This window comes from Emydura macquarii, unplaced genomic scaffold (assembly GCF_026122565.2).
Source record: "Emydura macquarii macquarii isolate MOO-44397 ecotype Brisbane River unplaced genomic scaffold, CSIRO-AGI_Emac_v2 contig_2473, whole genome shotgun sequence".
In the NCBI taxonomy this organism is placed as follows: Eukaryota; Metazoa; Chordata; order Testudines; family Chelidae; genus Emydura; species Emydura macquarii.
Window position 1 is genome coordinate 37818851 of NW_027132610.1, and position 20340 is coordinate 37839190.

General features: G+C 40.4%; 1 protein-coding gene across 2 annotated transcripts in view; it reads left to right on the forward strand.

The window, feature by feature from the left end:
• The window catches only part of PIBF1 (progesterone immunomodulatory binding factor 1), a 176419-nt gene extending 160864 nt beyond the window's left edge, over window positions 1-15555 (forward strand). For both annotated transcript variants that reach the window (XM_067562782.1, XM_067562783.1), the window contains exons 17-18: window positions 9512-9691; window positions 15187-15555. In XM_067562782.1, coding sequence (XP_067418883.1) covers window positions 9512-9691; window positions 15187-15243 — 237 coding nt within the window. In that variant the 3' untranslated portion in view covers window positions 15244-15555. The remainder of the gene's footprint in view (window positions 1-9511; window positions 9692-15186) is intronic.
• The last annotated feature ends 4785 nt before the right edge of the window (window positions 15556-20340 follow it).

Genomic DNA, 20340 nt, shown 5'->3' on the forward strand with positions numbered 1-20340 from the left:
TTTTTTCCACAAAATACTGACCAAGTTCAACTAACTGATTTAGATTGCAAGACCAAACTGGCATGTGCATTTTAAGTAATGTACTTTTTACAGGACCAGGTTAAATTAAAAAAAAAAAAAAAAGACAGGAATTTAAGCAAGATATTTTTGGAAGTAAGGTCTTCCAAATATTTAAATGATATTTAATTATATTCATTTTTTCCAATGTTGGATATTGTTTGGTCATATTAGTTTTCCAGAAGTGAAAACTTTTAACTTTCCTTCACTTTGATAGTATTTTAATATCAAATGTAAACAGAACATAAATGTATTTATGAAATACCAAAAACAGGGTGAAACAACTTAAAGGAGGGAATTACTCAACTGGAGAGTTAAGACCTCATAATCAGTAACTTATTGCGCTTATTTTTATGACTGTTTTGACACATTAGTAAAACAGAATATTTTCATCTTTACTTTTTTAAAAAAGCACATTCTAGAAAGCATATTTTCATTAAGCTAGATTTAATTGTAACTGAGTCATACAGTGGCTCTGAGCTGAAAGGTATTGGTTCAAAATCGGTTTATTTTGTGTTATAAGTATACTATCTATCTTCGTATTTTATTTACACCTACATATTAGAATATTCATAGATTTCACACCTCTTATAAATTTACCTAAAAATATGAAAACCTTTCCTTTTTTAATTCTTCTTCTTTTAACAACTTAAAAAATAGATATAATGATTAAGGACTAAGGTAGCATACAGCAGAAGTAATCGGGGTATATGCTCTGGCACATACCTGGAGGGAATGTATATAAAGGGCAGAATGGGACCAACTATCACTCAGTTCAGTCTTACTGCCCACAGCAGTGAAATGGAACCCTTGCAATGTCCACCTGCTTCTCTGCTCACTGTGCTTAGTGTTAGTTGTTGTTCTAGTTAATTAATTTTGTTAGTAGTGTGAGTTTAGCCTTTTTGCCAGTTGACAAAAAAAAATACAAAACAAAAACTAACAGTGTTTTAGTCAGATACCTAGTTTATAGCTAGCTACCTCTCCTTCCCCCATATAGGGGGTATAGCAATATGGCAGAAATTAAATCTCTGAGGTTCAAACTCTTCTTTTCATATGATGTTTTAGTGCTGCTTAGTAATGCCTCTTTTGTTTAGGAGGGACATACTCCTTATATATGTTCCATGTGTGGACTCAAAAAGCTAGAGAGGTCCACCTAAAATTGTTCCTTATGGAGCTCTCTATACATGTTTCTTCAGATGCCAAAGGAAGCATGAAGCTAGATCTCGATCTTCCGATCAGCCCCTTTCCTCGAATGCCCCGTGAGCTGAGATTCCACTCCAAGCTTTCTGACTAAGCTGACCAAGTGGCCACAGTCATTTTTCTCCATTTTGGCATCTTTGACCTTTGACTGATGTAGGAAGGGGCACTGTTTCAGATATAAGCCAAGGGATGGATATATATATATATATAATGTTACACTCTCTGTGCCTACTAAGTCAAGACACAAGTGTCAGCAGGTGCCTAACTGACCTTGGATTCAGCGGTTGAAAGATAACCAAAGGTCTCATAAAGGTCCCTCTGGCATCTTCGTACCGTTAAATATGAGCCTGTGATACCCAGTATACCTGTAGACTGCCCTTCTTTCAGCACCGACCTCTCAGCATCCATCACCTCTGTACCTTGCTCATCAGTACTGTTCCTATCAGCGCCTTGAGCATATATGGTAGTAAGTGATTTGGCTGTTGTCCCATTACCAGATTCATCCTTGCTGGGTATGTTGAAGGTGGTGCTGGCTAAACCACCCATCAGTGAGACTTCAGCATAGCAGACAAGAGAGGCATCAGTGGTACCAAATCTATCCTCTACTTGAATAAAAGAAACATTAGAGCACCCTAATATGTCTAAAGGGTAGCACTACCTATGGAGAAGGTGTACTCCTTTTCATCCTCACCATTGTTGCACAGCAGAGGCTCATCTCCCCTTCATCTTCTCTGTCCTCAGGAATATGTTGCTGTCCTAAATAAAAGAATCTGGGAGAGACTCCAGGGGCTACTCTTTCAGTAGGAGAGGGCATGGTTCTCAGAGAGAAAAGGCCCCCTTGTATTGTCCTGTGCGTCACCAGTCTGATATCTGTATACCTATTAATCTTGGTCCTGTTGGGGACCCTGATGTATGCAGTCCAATACCCAGAAGCTCCTTCCTCCATTCAAGGCTATGTTCTCTTTTTCCAATGGACATTATAGAACATCCTAGCCAGGTCAGTTAGTGTGGCCTCAGATACTAAAGAGACAGATGGGGAAAGGGGGGGGGGGGAAATCAAGCAGACAAGGGAGAACTGCAAGTGTGCAGACAGAAGGTACCAAAACTCCCTTCCAAGGGGTTCAAGTTTTTATTCACACTCAGTACCAGGATCTCTTATTGTTGCAGTTTTCCAAGAGAAGTTCAAACATCAAGGGCCTCCCAAATCAACAGCTAATGAGAAAGACACTAAAAAGCTGAACCTATTTGGATGTAAAGTCTACTCATCAGCTAGCCTCCAGATGCAAGTCAGTAATTACTAGTGCTTCTTGCAAAATATAATTATTAACACTGGGACAAGTTGTCACAATTTTCAGATAGGCTTTCTCCTGAACCTGACAGGCAGCTGATAACCCATGCTTCCCTATAAGTAGCACTAGATGTACAATGGTCAAATCTGTGGGGAATGGCAATGAGATCAGCCTGGCTGCAACCACTGGAAATACCCAGGGAGGTCCAAATCACAATTAAGGACCTTATCTTTGAGGGAAATGAAGTTTTAATTCAAAGACTGATGAGGCCTTCCATTCATTAAAAGACTCCAATGTTCCCTGGCCTCTACATCCCAGCCCCAAGGAGGAAGCAAGATCTCAAAGCTCCTTCAGGCAGCATCCTTTGCTCAGTACTACTACAACACTCAGGACTTCAGAGCCATTGAGAAAGAAGCAAAGGTTTCACCAACAAGGTTTCACCTCTTCCTCTGCTGCAACATGTCTGTCTTCCACCAGCTGACTGAACCATTTGTGGATCCATTCCCTTCCACACTCTTTCCCCCTTTGACAACCTCCTCTTTTACTTTCAAGAAGCCTGGACTTGGATCACATTGGACCAGTGGGTCCTGGAAATTGTCAACGAGGGGTATTCTATTTAATTGTAGTCCCTTCTTGCCCCCTTCACCGTCCTTTTTCAGGGACCTTTCTCAAACGATACTATTAAAACAAGAAGGGGACTTCCTTCTATAACTTTGAACAACTTGGAGTGGAAGAGGTGCCCTTAGAGTTCAGATGCAGTGGTTTGTATTCCCACTACAGTAGACTTCTGTTTGCAGCAACCCCTTGTAAGATCAACCATCTCTTATGAGCAACATTTCCCCTGGGAACACTTTCCTCTATGTGAATTGTTGACACTCCCCATAACAGCAACAGCCGCTGAGGAGCAACATAGCAAAAGGGCACAGATGTAAAAACACAGATGTAAAAATATAGATAATTGTAGCTGTTTAGAGGTCCATTGAAAACATGTAAAATTGTCACCTTGAGAACTGTCCGTTATGTTTAACGTGAGCAAATTTTCAGAGTTTTTAGCAGTTATTTAATAGGGCAACATTCCTATTTATCTCCCTAATCATATTTCCACATCTAGCAATTCTTTTTAATTCTGTTTTGATCATATGAAGATAAGAATTTAATATCATACTAGTCTTGAATGTCCATAGCTACTTAATTTGAGAACTGTAAGAAGCATATTTGATATGTGTATGTGCAAGTTATCTCAAGGAGACAGAGGGTACATTGATAGTCACCTTTGTATAGTCTCCATAAATACAAACATACTAATTAATTAAATGAAGTCATATTTTACATATTAAAAATGTAATGCTATCCTTTCATTTTTGCATCTGTTCTTTCTTCTGCCATAATTGCACTCAAACATCTATAAATGAGGCACCATAATTGAAGATAGTTTATTTAGCTGGGGGAAATCAGATTTTATCCTCTATAATCAATTGTCTGGACTGAACATATCCATTCTCCATATTTCAATGTACTGTGTCAGACATCCATTATAAACATTTATTGTGTTTTTGTAAAAGTTAAATATGTTGCATCTTGTTTTCACTTGTTGTCAAGACCAGAATTTACCATTACTATAATCTCAAATGCTACTGAAATTTGAGCATACAAATAGCATTATTTTATTTTACCTTTTAAAAATCATAGACACTTTTTCACTTTGCCACTCATGAATGTTTTAGAGACTGATATTTTAGCCAATTCATACACAGAATACCTGTTGAAGATAATGGGAATCTCTCTCTCTCTCTCTCTCTCTCTCTCTCTCACACACACACACACACACACACACACACACACAGAGAGAGAGAGAGAGAGAGAGAGAGAGAGAGAGAGCGAGCGCATCAGGCCCTAATTCTAGAATAGGATTTTCAGTAACTAGGAATTATTTAAATTAAGGTTTTAAAGATGCAGGTGTGCATAATGCCAGTAACATCATGATGTAAAAAGAAAGAAAAACATGCTTTTCCTAATCTAGATACACACCTAATTTTAAAAAACAACATCTTTGTGTTTCCACACAAAAATACCTTGGTTATTTTTGAGCTATGGCTGTTAGACTGCATATGAATTAGTCCACCAGTGTAAAGCATGAAATGCAAGGAAATAACCAGTCAGTCATTCACCGCCTTGTACACTGTGCTGCTTGGTTCCTTTCCTCAATCTCAGCAACCTTTCTTCCACTGTTTTCTGCCTACATATCTCTGCATTCATCCTGAACAAACAATGGGCACTCTTGAACTCCAATCTACTATTGGTTATATGTACAAGAGTTTGTGGTTAATATAGAGTTGATGTAGCTTTCATAAATCACATTTCATATAGTTCTGCACTTTGTTTTGTATTTATTTGTATAAGTGCAATATAATGTTAGATTGAAAATGATGTCTTTGAGATATGGGGGCTTTTATGTTTGTCTATGATATTAGTGCCTGTCCGGGATTTGTTTTTAATGTAGAAATTAAAGAATTGGAATCTGTATGTGGTGTGAGTTAAGACTGCACACTGGTTATTCAGGATACAGGTTGAAGATATCTGGAGGGTGGCGGAAGGGAGATAGTTGAGGCTGAGAAGAGGAAATGATGACTGGAGTGATACGGGGTGTTGAATGATGTGACTTCTTACTTCCTTGCTTTTTATGGTTTGTGTTGGTGCCAGTGGGCAGTGCAGTTAAGCAGCCCTAATTGGAAGCTGACCAAGGTTTTTTGTGAAGGAAATATCCCAGGACTGTTTAAAAGTATGTATTGGCACTGATAGTTGTCCACATGGACAGCTATCATTGTTGATATGTAATAACCCTTATGTGCTCCTGAATAATTGAACTCCCTTTGTTTCCCTACCATATTCTGCTCTTAAACGCCATTCACTTCTCCCACTGAAGACCTTCCCAGGACAAACCCCTCTACCTCCTGCTTTCCTATATCCCCTCCCACCATAAACCTGCTTCCCCTCCCTCAGGGCTGCTGCATGATGCAGTGGGGGAGACAATGGAAGGGTTAACAGTGAGGGATGTGAGGGGAACAAGGGGCAGAGTAGGGATGATTGTGCAGGTGAGAAGATTAGGCAGAGAGAGGGTTATATGTGGGGTTCCTGGGTAGTGGCATTGAAGCTGTGCAGGCAGTGTAGAATGGGGAGGAGCTCACTGCATCTTGCTCCCCAATCTACCAGTGCCAGAATGTTGAATGGAACCATTCAGGCATCAGTACCTCATCAGAGAGATGCCCAACTTGCCTAGCATTGTTTTCTCAGTGTGTCCAAGATCCAGTGCTGGAGGAGTCTAGCATCTTCCAGAGACAAATCTGTGCTTTTAGAGTTTTACACTGGACTGCTTCCCTCAGTACAATAGAGAGCTGAGGCAGCAGCAGTCAGGGAGCAATTCAAGCACTGATGCCTTGATGCAGAGGCATTCTCCCTCACCCCAGGGACAATTTACCCCGTCCCCCAACCTAGGTTACCCACAGTCCCTTCCTTCACCCACCAATACACAAGCCTTCTCTGTTGCAGTCCAGTTCACATCCCTGCTAATGCCTCCTCCTTTCTCCCCACGGTCCTGCTTACCCCTACTCATGTCACACACATTTCTGCTCTGCTCCACCCTTAGTGACCTGCAGAGCCCACCTGCTGCCCTTCGTGGCTTCTTAGGATCTCTGAGCTGAGCAGAGGTCTTGGAAGCAGGCTATCAGATCAGGAAACAACATCAGATAATGGAAATAGGTGATAAATCTGAGCAGTTCAATTGCCTGATCTTTACATAACTTGTATCAGTCATTCCTAATATGGGGAATAACGTTTTACATTCAAAATTCATTAGTGGCGTGTGATATCAGAATGTATTTGTGGATTGTGGCATTTGCAGGAACTGTTAGAAAGAGAAATTAAAAAAAAAGTGCGTGGAGGAAACTGCCACACTTCAGAAATGGCATTTTCAAATGTATCCTCGGTATGACAGGGCTTCACTCACCACACTGGTGCCTCTTGCCGGTCATCTAGGGGATTAGCTCTACAGGTCAGTAGCTCTATGCCCTCTCCCAATAGTGCCTCACCCACTGTCACTTCTGTTCCTGGGTCCATGTCACTCCAACAACCACAGCATCCTCTTCATGACACAGCCCTCCAGCCATGTCATGATCTGTGCTCCCCCCTTCCAGGGGACCGTGTAGATGTTAATCACATGCTGCATCCCCTCCAACACCTCAGTACATTTCCATGGGCTACTACCCCACAGCCCCAGCACATTTTTTGCCCTTGCCTCAGGACCTCAGCCTGCCAATCCCAGCAGCCAGCAAGGAGCTTGCTGTAGCTCCCCCAGTCCCTACTAGCAGCACTGTTCTGTCCAGGATACTTGCTGTTGCCTGCCTGCCTGCCTGCCTATAAGGCAGTCAGGCAGTCCACCCTCCTTGAACTCCAAGGAGTAACTGATTCTGTGGTGCTCTGCAGCTCTTTTTTATATGGGCCTGCCTGGTCCTGATTGGCTGCTGCTCTCAGCCTCTCTCTAATTGGCTGCCTCTTGCACAGCCTTCCTATGGCTCTATTAACCTGTAGAGGCCAGTATGAGGCCAAACCCCCCCTCCCCCCAATCACACTCAACAAAAGTTAGTAAATCTTCTGAAAAGTATTTGGGCTGGATCCTACTCTTATTTATAGCAGTATAAGCAGTAGTAATTTCACTGAAGTTAATAAGGTGACTGGAATAACTGGTGTAACTGAGAAAGGAGTTTTGCACATTGTGCTGAATTAGGGCCTTTCAGACTAAAATTAATCATTAAAGTTTAAAAGAGAGGAATTTTAGTCCTGCTTGAAATGCAAATGTCAATGCAACCTTAACAGTGCCCTATAAGAAATGTAGACATTGTTTTAGGCTAATATGTACTTTGTGTGACTAATTCTCATCTCCAATATCTTCTGGTTCTTTTATGTCACTCATGTGGTATAAAGGAGGTAGAATCCTGGAGAAACTGTCTGACTGAGAATTCTCTTGGCAGGATGGAAGCTCTTAGCTGGTGTGAAGCCAGCACACAAAGTTCCTGAGCCAGCCACCCCACACCCCAAATCTGGAGATATGGCAGGACCTGTGTGCTGCAGATTCTCAGATGGATTATAGTGCTTCCCAGTAAGGACCCCCACAAAGACTTTAGGCAGCTCTAATTTACTCCACGTCTTGCACAGACAGGTCCACATATCAGGGAGCTGTAATTGTGAGCCACCCTTCCACTATCTTGCAGTGAATGGATCTTGACATGAGAGAATTTGGTATTATAACTGCAGGATTGGGCTTGGTTTATGTATCTGAAACGAACCTCTATATCAAGTCAATGTGAAAATTTTTGGTGTTTGTCTCGTTTTTTTGAGCACAACTTCAAACTCATAATTACAACTTTTTTGGTCCAGATAGTCTGAGGCAAGATTTAGCTCCATAAAGATACAGCACCACTTGCTAATGTCAGAACGTTGCTTATATATGACTGAATCCCCAGTCATGGAGCATGTATTTGTAATATACTTGTCTGAGTTATTTTCATCAAGAAATTCTGTCTATGTGTCACTTTGGCAACATCTTTGCAGAGTTTACAACTTTCAGTAACATGTTGGCATCAACTATGCAGTCCTTTTAAACAGCTGCTCTGCAGTTGAGCTGTTTTAACATGCCACCACACATGGCTGAATTATGCAAATAGTTAATATTAAATGACTGAGACACAAGAACACTTTGTACACTGGATGAAGTTGTTTGGTCTATATAGTGTTGGCGTTTAGTCATATAACTGAATGATTGTGGTGTCAATTTATTAACTAAATATTCTACAACAAAGCATGCCTATTTTTAATTTTTTCAAAGATATTTACATCATATGTATTGTTTGTGGAGCTATTAAAAGCAACTATATATCAGAAGTTAGATGACAAGACTCTTAAGAGGCTGTTTTTACATTGTGCTAATTTTGAATGCTGTAATGAAAATACAGTATGAATCACTGTAATTTTCTGGTTTATATTAAGAAATAGCATTATAATGTACAATAACTGTTGTCCATTTGTTGCGTTTAGCATTAAATTGTAAACATTAGTTATATTGTTGTTTCTGTTAAAGAGATAAGATTGCATATAGAGATTCACTTATGGTGAATTATTATTGAAGACAGACAAAACCTTATGGGTTGAGAAAAAAAGAATATTTAAGCTTGGTTTGAATTGCCTTTTGAATGATTATTGCACTGACTTGGCTGTTTTGGTCAGCCATAGTAATTCAGACATAGTTACAAAGTAAAGCTGGAAGCACCAGTATGAGGGGTGAATGGAAATTATGTAACATATGCACCCTTCTGGCTCCTTTCTCTTCCCATGTTGTGCCTTTCTTTCCTTTTCAGTAGTTAGTTTTTCATTCCATAGATCATGATCCTTTTCCTCCTTTTTGCTATAGTTTTTCCTAGGCCTCTCATCAACTGATTGATTTTTGTAGGGATAAAGACATATATTTATTTTTTATATCTGCATTTATAAGACACACATCCAAACCCTAACCCGCAGATCACTATTTGTCATAGCCGCTCAAATTGGATTCTGTAAGCTATCTTGGTTTTAGAAAACAAATCTTTAAAATAATTGTTTAAAATAAATGGCAGCTTAAATGGAAAAAAGGATAGTGGGATCCTTAATGGACTTTAAATCCTTTTTTTGTTATAGCATTTAGACATTGAGGTTTTATTTGTATAACTCTTCTGTGCCTTTTTATTTTATTACTCCCTTTAGTAAAGTCGTTTCTAACTAGTAATCAGACTAATAAATGCAAGTAAATAATCTGGCTTGCGATGGAGTTACTAATCTGCCTATATATCTATTTAGGTATTTTGATTTGGTGAATAGAAATGCATTAGTAACAGATAATCATTTTAGTAGGTTTTACTATTTTTATTTTATTTTTACAGGAACTGGCAGTAATGAAACAGATTCTTATTAGTTTGCATGGCAAACGCTATGGAGAAAATTTACCTCAATCTGATAGTGACGTAAGAAGCTTGACTGCAAAATACAAATCAAACCCTTCTGTAAAGCTGGCAGCAGAACATGAGGAAGAAAATGTATTTATACCCAAGCCAACATTATTTGTAAGTACACTAATTAAAATAAGTGACCTAGGCATTTTTGGGGGGAAGGGGTGTGTGTGTGGGTGTGTGTATTACTCCTAGAAGTCTGCTTCTTTGAAGAGATGGTCTCACTGGATTTTTATTCATCTTGTGGTGTAAGTTCAAAACAGTGCAGCACTCCTGCTGAAAGTTTTTTTCTCTGTGGTAGTGGTAGGCTACAGGGAGCTATATCCCTCTACTGGTCACACCACCACTGACTCCAGCCCTCTAGAAGTTTCTAGATCTTCAAGTAACAGGAAGCAAACCTCCCAAAAAATCCAATTAGTAAAGTACAGTAGATCCTCGCTATAATGCCCTTTGCAATAAGTGAACCTTGGGCTATAGTGAATGTGGTCCCTGAATCCCATCTCTAGCCCCACCTACTGTTGTAGGGGAATGAGAGCTCCTTCTACCCTAGGGCTGTGGCAGGGGCTGAGAGCTCCTCCGGCCCTGGGGTTGGAGCTGGAGCTGGGGACTGACAGGTCTTCCAGCCCCAGGGCGGCAGCTGGACAAAGTGCTCCTCCAACGCCAGATCCGTGGCCAGGACAAAGTGCTCCTCCAGCCCCACCTCGCTATAACAAACCCCAGGCTATATCAAACAAATGGCTTGGATCCCCAGGGGTTCATTATAGCAAGGGTTTACTGTAGTATTAGAATTGTGTTTCGTTACCCATTTTTAACATACCAAATACGTCGCCATCCAAACGATGTAAGAATATATATATCGGAATGTATATAATACACACACGTACGCGGGCTGGTAGCACTCCTAATACTAAGGTTGCGTGACACTTTCCATTATATGACCTTGTTTTCAGTTGCTTTATCATTTTAAATTTATACCTTTAGGGGCTGACATAAACTATGCTGGGGGTCTGCTTCAGGCTACGTTTTTTGAAAAGTTTCATGCTATCCGGTTTAGAAGTTTCTCAGAATGGGGCTAGGGAAAATGTTGTCATTTAAAAATGTTATGGCAACCTTTTCTGTAAGAAGCTATTGCACCCCCAAATTTTAAAGCAAGGTCTTGTATTTGGCAAGTGGGGGCCCGGGCTTTGTAGGTGCCAAGTGTGCTGAGCATGCTTCCTAAACAGCTTGCGATTTATAAAATCAAAGCTGGGCTTTCCCTGAAATTGCAGCTTCCAGGTGTTCTCGGCTTGGGTGGAGCTGGGAGCTGTGTCTCTCCTGTGCTGTCAATGACCCCCTGCTGGTACCCAGGCGGTGTGAAGGAGGAAGCTGTCTGGCATGAATGCAGAGGAGAGTAAGGTCCTGACTGTGAGGGGAGAGAAAGGACTAGATTGGGGCAAGTAGCCTGGTGAGACTGGAACTGGAAGCTGGGAGAGAGAGAAGCTGACTGGGAAAATTGGGGGAGCAAGACTGGAAACCAGTGGGGTGTTGGGGAAACTGGGACTAATTGTACAGAGAGACTGGGACTGGGATCAAGCAAAGGGGACTGGGAGTAGATCAGCAATACGTGGGGGCGGATGGAATTGGGAGCCAGTTGGGAGGGGAACACTGGGATCAGACAAGGAGAGATTGGAAGTGGCTGGACAAAGGGCCTGGGACTAGGAACCAGAGGTGGGGGGATGAGGATGGGGGGAAGGAGAGAGATCTGTCGAGCTGGGGTGTAGAGAGAGAACTGGGACTAGCTGGGCAAAGAGTTTGGGTCAAGGAGCCAATTGGGAAGGAGATTGGAGTCAAGGAGCTGAGGTGGAGTGGGGAGATAAGGGCAAGACAGAGATTGGAGAAGCCCTGGAGAAGGAGATTGGAAGTGGAGGTCAGAGACAGACTTGGAGGGAGAAACTAAGATGAGAAGCCTGAGGAGTGGAGACAAGAACTGGGTAGGGAAGGAGAAAGGGACTGAGACAAGGAGCCAAGAGTAAGGAACAGACAGGAGTGAGATAGGGACAGATTGGCTGGGATAGCAAAGAAGGGATGAAGCTTGGGGATAACGGGCAGAAGGGTTAGTAAGCAATGGAACACACTCCCCTCTAGTGCCAGGAATGGAACCCAAAATTCCTGAGTTTTTTTCATTCCTCTGCTATCTGCAAATATGTGTAACCTGCTAACAAAGTGTGTGTCTCATTCCACACCCCATCCCCCCATGCTGGTCCTCACAGGATAACAACCTATTATTGCTATCAGTTACTCTCGCTCAAGTGGCAGAGATCTAAAGGTTCCAGCCCTGCTAATGAATGATATCGGTGTCCATATGTATCCATATTATGGAATTTCTATTTTTTCAGTTCCCTTTTTTTAAAAGGTAGGAAATTACACACAAAATTCAGGGAAAGCCAGCATTAAAATTGTCTTTGCAACCTTAATTTGACACGTGTATAGGTATTAGAATACTGTATTTAATTAAATACTGGATAATAATTTCCACAGGAACTCCTAGCTCATTCAGTGTTCAAGATGTATGGTGCTTATTTAATAAGCAACATTTTGTGTTATCCTTATTAATCAATGTTTAGCCCTAGGCCTTATTTACTGCACACTATTCAATACTTGTTCTGAATACAGAATTATTAATTACCTTATGGGCTTCTCATGGCACTCATTGCTGAGTACTATACAAACAGTTATCTCCACTCCCTGGTGAAGCAAGGGGTTGGTATTATCCCCATCTATAAAATAGGGACACTAAAGGACTAAGAATAATGTCAAAAGTGTCCAATAATATTGGTTGCCCAATTTGAGAAGGCCTATGATTTGCTTTTTCAGAATACTTAGCATTGTATCACACTTTATATATTCAAAGCACAGTTCCCCATTGACTTCACTTGCTGTTGAGTGCTCAGAATTTCCGCTAAACTGTCCTCAAGATCTCACATTGTGCACCCATAGAATGAGAAACACTGAATTAGTCACCACCTGTGAAAAGTTTGGCTTAAGTAACTTGCCCAGCAGCATACAGGAACTCTGTGGCAGAAGCAGAGATAGAATCGAGTTCTCCAAGGCAGCATTCAATTGCCTTAACCATGAGACCATCCTTTCTCTACTTGCAACGCCCTGTAACAGAAAAGTTTGGGGTGCTACACACAACAGCCACCTTCATTACACAGCCTTGATTCATTGCCAGAGCAGGTCCATGCTGTGCACTGAATGAGGTAGAGATCCTCTGGAAAGTGATCATGTAATTACTGATGATGTCATTAAGTCTCAGGGACTGAATTAGGGTTGCAAAAGGAGCCTTAATTCTAGCATTTACTAACTTTTGAGTGCAGCCTTAATGTTCTATTAACATATTGTGCGTGTGTGTAATATATATAAAAATGGTGCTTGCATGTGTATATAAAATCATATCTATAATGGGTATGTGTGTATATATGTAGAAAGTAGAATACCTCCCCTCAAAAACAAGAACCATGGAGAAGGAGGGTGGTTGACCTATTATAAGCATGAGTCTCCAGTTTCTTATAGGTTTGCATGCAGAGGAGTTTCTGTAGGGTTTGGTTCATGGCTGATTGGAGTCAATAGCTTCAGCAGCAATGTGTCAGTGGGTATGTCTCTAGAGCTCCTGCTCTGACACCTGGTGTGGGGGATGGGTCTCAGAACCCAGACTCCAGAATGAGTGGGAATGCCTACACGGCTATTTTGAAACCCATAAGGTGACTTGCTGCTGTGGTGTGTTTTGTTTTTGCTTTTGCTGTGCAGATGTTTCCAGTATGTCACTTAACTTTGTATTTGTCACTGAAAGTGAAGTTGGTACCTCATCCAGTAAGCAAGAGCTCAATATCTCACTCCCATCCGAGAGTGTTGCATTGAGAGCACACCTTAAAAGAATTTAGCTTCGAAGTGGATAATAAATTATTTTAAGGCGACCAGTCATGTGGGCCTAGAAGGGTGCTGGGTCTGTCACAATTAGGGCAGCAGACAGTGAGTCACAGTACTCGGAGTTACTTAACTGTTACTTAATTCAAGCTTCTGCCTGAGAAACAGCCTCAGGCAGTCTCTTTGTTATATCCCTGTTGAAGATGGCCAGCTCTGGTTAATTCTTTCAGATAGGCCTTATACCCGTACATGTTACGCTAGACTCCCAAGCACAAAAGTGAGTGGGGAGTACTTTAATTTACATCTTTTTGATAGTAAGAGTAAAAAATGAAGTAGCTCCAGAGAAAGAAAGCAAAGGCTATAGCTACAAGTTTCATTTGCATTTACTAACAGAACAAATGGAAGAACGATACAACAGCACACAATAGATAGATTTCATAGTAAAAATGAAAATACTTGCATTTCTGTAGTGCCTTTCACCCAACTTACTGAAAGCACGTCATGTACACGAAGCCTAACAATAATCCTTAGGCGTGGAAGTTAAGTGATTTGTACAAATGTTGCTCCATTTCCTTGAGGAAGCTGGGAATAGAACTCAGGAGTCTTAACTTGCAGTCCACTGCTCAAGCTACCAAGTACATGCTGATTTTTCTGAGACGTATGGGACAGATTTAGAAAATATATTTTTGGGGAGATGTCCTAAATTAAGTGACTTAAGAGTCAAATAATGTAATGGTTAGAATGAAAATAATGCCTTTTCAAACTTATTCATCATTTCTTTGGATGGAATGACTCACTAATGACATAAAATTCTTTTAAAAGTCTGAAATATCAAATGCACTATGTAAGAAACATAACACATCATTTATATCCTACTGAGGCCATTAAACTTGATTTGATTTCAGTAGAAGATTTTAATAGTAATAATTATACTTATCACTTGTTCAAAATGTGCTGCCATGAAGCCTGAGAAATTGGGAAGCAGTGAGCAGGATATTTCCATCCTGTGAAACATCTGTACTTCTGGTGGCTCTCCTTGAACTTTGTTTTTATGGGTGGTGAATTTTCTGCCAATTCCATTGAGTCTGAGGATGACTCATTTCCTTCCTCCCCCCCCCCCCAGTTACTTACTGTTACTTTTCCATAATAAAAGGTTGCTGTAATTGCTATAGGAATTTTATGCAGTCATGAATGTATGACAGGTAGCCTACAAGAGTGTGAATGTAAGGAAGGTGGATCAGAGGCAGTGTTCCTCAATCAAACTCTGGTCTACGCTATGAGAAAATTGGAGAACCCATGTTTTTCATATGCAATTTTTTACTGTATTCTGATTAAAATGTTGGCATATTGTAGTACACATCTTCATCCTAGGTTACTTTGCCCTTTTAAAATGGAAATATAGGTAACATAATTTACAATAATAATCCTTTATTTATGGGTCATTTTAATCTTGATAAACATTTTGAATCATAATTTAATAATTTGGTTAATAATATGATATTTTGTTTATTTTATTATCTTTGACACAAAGAACTTTATTATTAGTGTCTTTTTGTATAAACCTTTCAAATGTTAACTGATTTTAGTTTAAGCAGAGCAATCAATTGTCACTATAAATAGCAGAAAAAGGAAGGTGGTGTTGTGTGGATTGCACATTTCTCCTGCCTTTCACTTGTCTTATAACCAAAACATTCTTTGTTTCACAGACAAATAGAGAGGCACCTGAATGGTACAAGAAGCTGAAGCAGAAAAAAGCACCATGACATTTTTTTCAGGGATTTTCAATATAAATAATCAGTTTGGGAGTTTATTCTGTGAAGAAAGAAATTGTATTCATAATCATGTTCTTTATATTACACAAGTAAACGATTGGTTTGTTTAAGTTTTAATTTTATTACCTATATTATGTTTGTACATTGTAACATTACTATTAAACATCTAGAGAAAAAATTTGTGGGAATACTTGATGGGGTGATTTTGCCATCAATATTTTTAACTTAAATACTAAATGCAAACATCCTCTGTGTGTGTTTATAATTTTGGCTAATAAAGGACATCTTATTCAGAGCGCTCATTAACGGAGATTTCAGCTTTTTCATATTGTTTTTCTTGGATACTGTGTTTCATGCCACATTCCTGTAACTGTTCTGGCTTCCAGACCTTACGTACTTAAGAAACATACTAAGAAAGAAAACAGCATCAGGTAGCAAGAATTTTTAAGTTTCTTATTAGCCCTGATTGCACGGGGCTCTTAAGTTAGGCTCTGCTCATGCCCTTTGTTTCACATAAAAACTCAGTAAAAATATTTGGCTAACTGACAAATCTCAAAAACCCATCATCAAAAGGGGGAGAGGTGTTTCTAGTAGAGTTCTGGAGGGATCTGTATTGGGCCTGGTGCTATTCAACATTTTTATCAATGATCTGGAAGTAAATATAAAATCGCTGCTGATAAAATTTGCAGATAGCAGGAAGATTGGCAGAATGAGAACTAATGACTAGAGGCTGAAGCCAAACAAATTAAAATTGGAAATGTAACAAAATTTTAATAGTGAGGGTGAATAACCATTGGAACAAACTACCAAGAGAAGGATGAATTCTTCATCACTTGCTGTCTTCAAATCAGGACTGGATTCCTTTCTGGAAGATATAGTTTAGTCAAACACAAGTTATTAGGGTCAATACAGGGGTAACTGGGTGAAATTTATATAGGAAATGAGACTACATTATCTTATGGTCCCTTCTGGCCTTAAACACCAGAAATTCATAAATAAGCAAGAACTAAAAAACAGCTTCATTAAGAACACATCATATATCCTGATAGCATAGGCCCTGTTTACATTAGAAAAATATGCAAACCCCTGATGTAGATGTTCTGCACCAGTATAAAGCTTTGCTTATTCCAATGATTTACCATATTAAATTAAACCCCACTTTACATCAACACAGCATATTTGTAGGAGGGGGTTACACCATGCAATTAGACCATAGCAGATTTCTCTAATATAGACATGGTCATAGATTGTTATGTAAATCAGGAACTTCTGATTGTGTATATTATAGATTTTGTATATGACATAAATATTTCAGATGACACGTTGGAAGCATCCTTTATTTTATATGACTATCCATTGAAAATATGGCTCAAATTATATTTTAAGGTGAAACCCCACTATTATATATTTAGGTATTGGGTATCAAACAATTACTACCTGCTTTAAAATGTTAAGTTGCATCACCTGCTGGGTCCTTTTGTTCATCTACTCTTTGCAGCTCTTCCTGCATCCATTTGAGGCAAAGCCAGATGCCCTTATTTCTACTTCATATGGGTCTCAATTTCTTCATCAGTTTCTTCTAATTAGTAATAAGATCATGTTCAAGTTCATTATTGCTTTGTCACTGTCTCTTTAGGATGCAGAATAATAACCCATGTACTACATATTGCACACCTGAAATTGTACCCTTTGTTAAAATTAATGAAAGTGTTTCCTAGGGAGAGAATAAACTTTAATATTACTTCAAAAATATGAGTAGATGTGAAAACAAAGGAGTTACTTGTTAGTCAAAAAAAAGTAAATATCCAGAAAGCTACATCAGAAAACTATTTCCATGACATTTGAGAGGAACTATTTTTCATCCTTGAGTTCATGTCTGCATAAATGGTGGAATAAGCTTGTTTTATTCTACCTCATCTTTATTATATAGGTCAAAATTGGGTAAATACAGGATAAAGATACTGCTTGTATGATACATATTTTGAAGGTCAGACAGTGCTGTGTTAGGTTTATGAAAGATTTAAGCACATGCCGAGATTATGATTTCATTGCTATGAATGAAAGGTAGTCCATCTCTTATTTTAATTGTATGCCATTGAACTTTTTTGTGAGAAGGTGTAACTTCTTTAATATTCACAGTGACTATAGTAAAGGGTTATTGTAATGGATGTTTCTCAATGATTTGAAGTACTTCGTTTTCATTTCTAAATTGTCATCCAACAGTCTAAAAATTATATTATATAGAAGGGTATGAGTGAGTTTATTTAGAAATGTATCAGTTGTATTCTACAATTTCCATAATATTTATAAGTAATCTTTTTCAAGATCTTAGCATATGTTCTTATCTAGCCACAGCCAATAACACAAGAAATGCCATTCTTGTACAAAAAATTAGTATTTTTTACTCCATATCTCATTACAAAACATAACCAGCTCTATGGCTCTGGGAGTATATTTCTTTGGACAATTCTACATTTGAAAAGTTACCTCAGCTCTACTTTTCAATCTTGAAAGTTTCACCTTGGTTGCTATTAGACCTGGTTGGGAAACAGACTTCCTGTTCTGAGAAAAAGTCAAATTTTTGGAAATCCAAAAAAATTGTCATTTGTCATTGAACTGGATGTTTACAATATTTTATTTCTGAAACACCAAAATGTTCCTGTTCTGGGAACATTTCAATATTTCCAAAGTAATATATGCTCCCTGGGAGCCTGAATTCAGACACTCTGGGAGCCTCAGCTCCATGACAGACTGCCAGGTGGGTGAGCGAGCTAACCGAAAACTTGGCTGATTTCTGTTGAAATTTCATCAGAATTGATACATTACCATGATACATTTTTATTTAGAAAAATCAGCATTTTCCAATGGAAAAATGCATCACTGAAAAATTTTCAACCAGCTCATTGTCTGTGTCTTGAAGTTTCAAAACATCAATGTCAATGCTTAGAATATACAGATAATGGACATTTCTATTTGTAGGTTTTCCTGGCTCATGTGACCTATTTGTACATTTTTCAGTGGGAGAGACTCTTCTAGAAATACACTTTGCATTTCTCATGTCTAATTAAGAGACATGAAAACTATAGTTAATTATCTAGGTAGAGACCATCTAGCTTTTCATGTGAAAGCTAGAATGTCACTTGAATACAACAATTCAAATATGAAATGCCCTACAGCAAAAAATAATGAACCCTTTTGCTCTTTAAATGATTACAAGGTTAAGTTGTATTACCTATATGCTATTTTCACTGACATTATTTCTCTCCAACATAATTTTCAGCATAGGCGTGCGCACGGGGTGTGCCAAGGCACACCGTATGCAGGGCTTGACAGAACTGAAATGCGACACGAGCTGCCACTGAAAAGAAGGACCTCGGCATTTTTTTCAGCAGCGGGCATGACATCAAGAGCTGCTGCCGAAAATAAGGACGCCCCCCAGTATTTTTTTCAGCGGTGGGTAAGACGTTGCTAGCTGCCGCGGAAACAGGTGACACAGTGAGATTTTTCGGCAGAGAGTACGGCAGCAAGGGTAAATCCATTTGAATCCAGTGTGGCCTGAAAATTCCCTAGGTGCACACCCAAATGTAATGTGCTGCGCACACCTATGATTGTCAGGTGTATTATCGCAAGATTCTTACTCATGAAATTGTCTCTGTATTTCCCCACGGTATGTGGTCTTGTCAGTGAAACATGTAAGTGTCAGGATGCCTCTGAACATTCCATAACCAAATAACTCCTACCCATCTTCAGTTCTTCTTTTACACCAGGAAAGACAAAGAAAAAAGATCTCCATTCTTCTTCAGGTGCTTGCTCAAGTCCATTCCACCGCTAGCACTGTTGCTGGAGATTTTTCCCTCAGTGGTATACATCGGGCTGGCTCTAGTGCTCTCTGGAGCCACACGCTCATGCACCGGTATAAGAGGCACCGCCGGCCATGTAGCCTCTCAGTTCCTTCTAACTGCCCAAGATAGTTGCTGGAATGACTCCTCTTGCTTCGGAAAGGCTTCGTAGTGGTTTTTGGACTCTAATTCTTAGTTGTTGTTTGTTAAACAGTTTTTCGTGTGTATAGATATTGTAGTTAGTGCTAGTGTAAATGGTTAGTGTACATAGTCCGTATCGCCAAGGGGCCTCTCTTCACCCAAGGGGCCGGACATGCCCTGGTCCCCAGGCTTCAACCTTATGCCTCCTGTGGCAACTTATGCCTGTGAGCAGTCCACACTCCAGTTGCTTGAAACGCTTCGGAGAAACTCACATGAGGGACAAGTGCCAGATCAGTCGCGATTTTAGACTCTGCACTAAAGAGGATAGAGAAATAAGACTCAAGGCTATCCTAGTGGAAACCGCTCTCAGGTCAGCTTCAGAGCCAAGCAGCTGTGATTCTGCACTGAGTGTTTCGGTTTCACTGCAAAGTGCTCCGCCAGCACTGCACTTTTCCCAGCACCGTTCACCATCGCCAGTTCCAATGAGGAAGCACAAAAAGCAGCACACGAACAGAGGATGCTCTTCAGTGCAGAAAAAGGACAAACATGGGGAAGGCAGTGCAGTGCGACCCATGCCGGGCCACTTCTCCACCCCAGGTCCCATGGTGGCACTGTTGATTCCATCCAGAGCATTGAGTCCAGTGCGGGACCCTCTGCCGACATCCAGGAGCCACCACAGTACTAGTGGCCTGACTATCCCTGACCCCTGAGGCTTTTGCAGTGGCTAGGGATTTGCTGTCACTCCCAGCTTCCCTTACTCCAATGGGACAGTGCCAGCTCTGAAGACCAGAAGCAAGGTCTGCAGCACGGCACAGGGACAGTTCAAGTTCTCGATCCCCGGTACCGAGGAGGTCGCCCGCAATGAAATGGCACAGAACTCACTCATCGTCGAGGAGCCCGGTACCGAAGAGTTTGCCCGCACCGGCACGGCGCAGCACCCGGTCGCCCTCGTGGAAGCACAGCACCTGGTCGACGGAGTCAGGTTCGGCACCGCGATGCTCCTGGCAGCACCGCTCCCATTCTCCTAAGGGCAAATGGCACCGGACGTCGTCAATGCCGAGTCGACACCTTTGCTCAGTGGCACCAATCCAGGAGGCAGAGGCGGTCC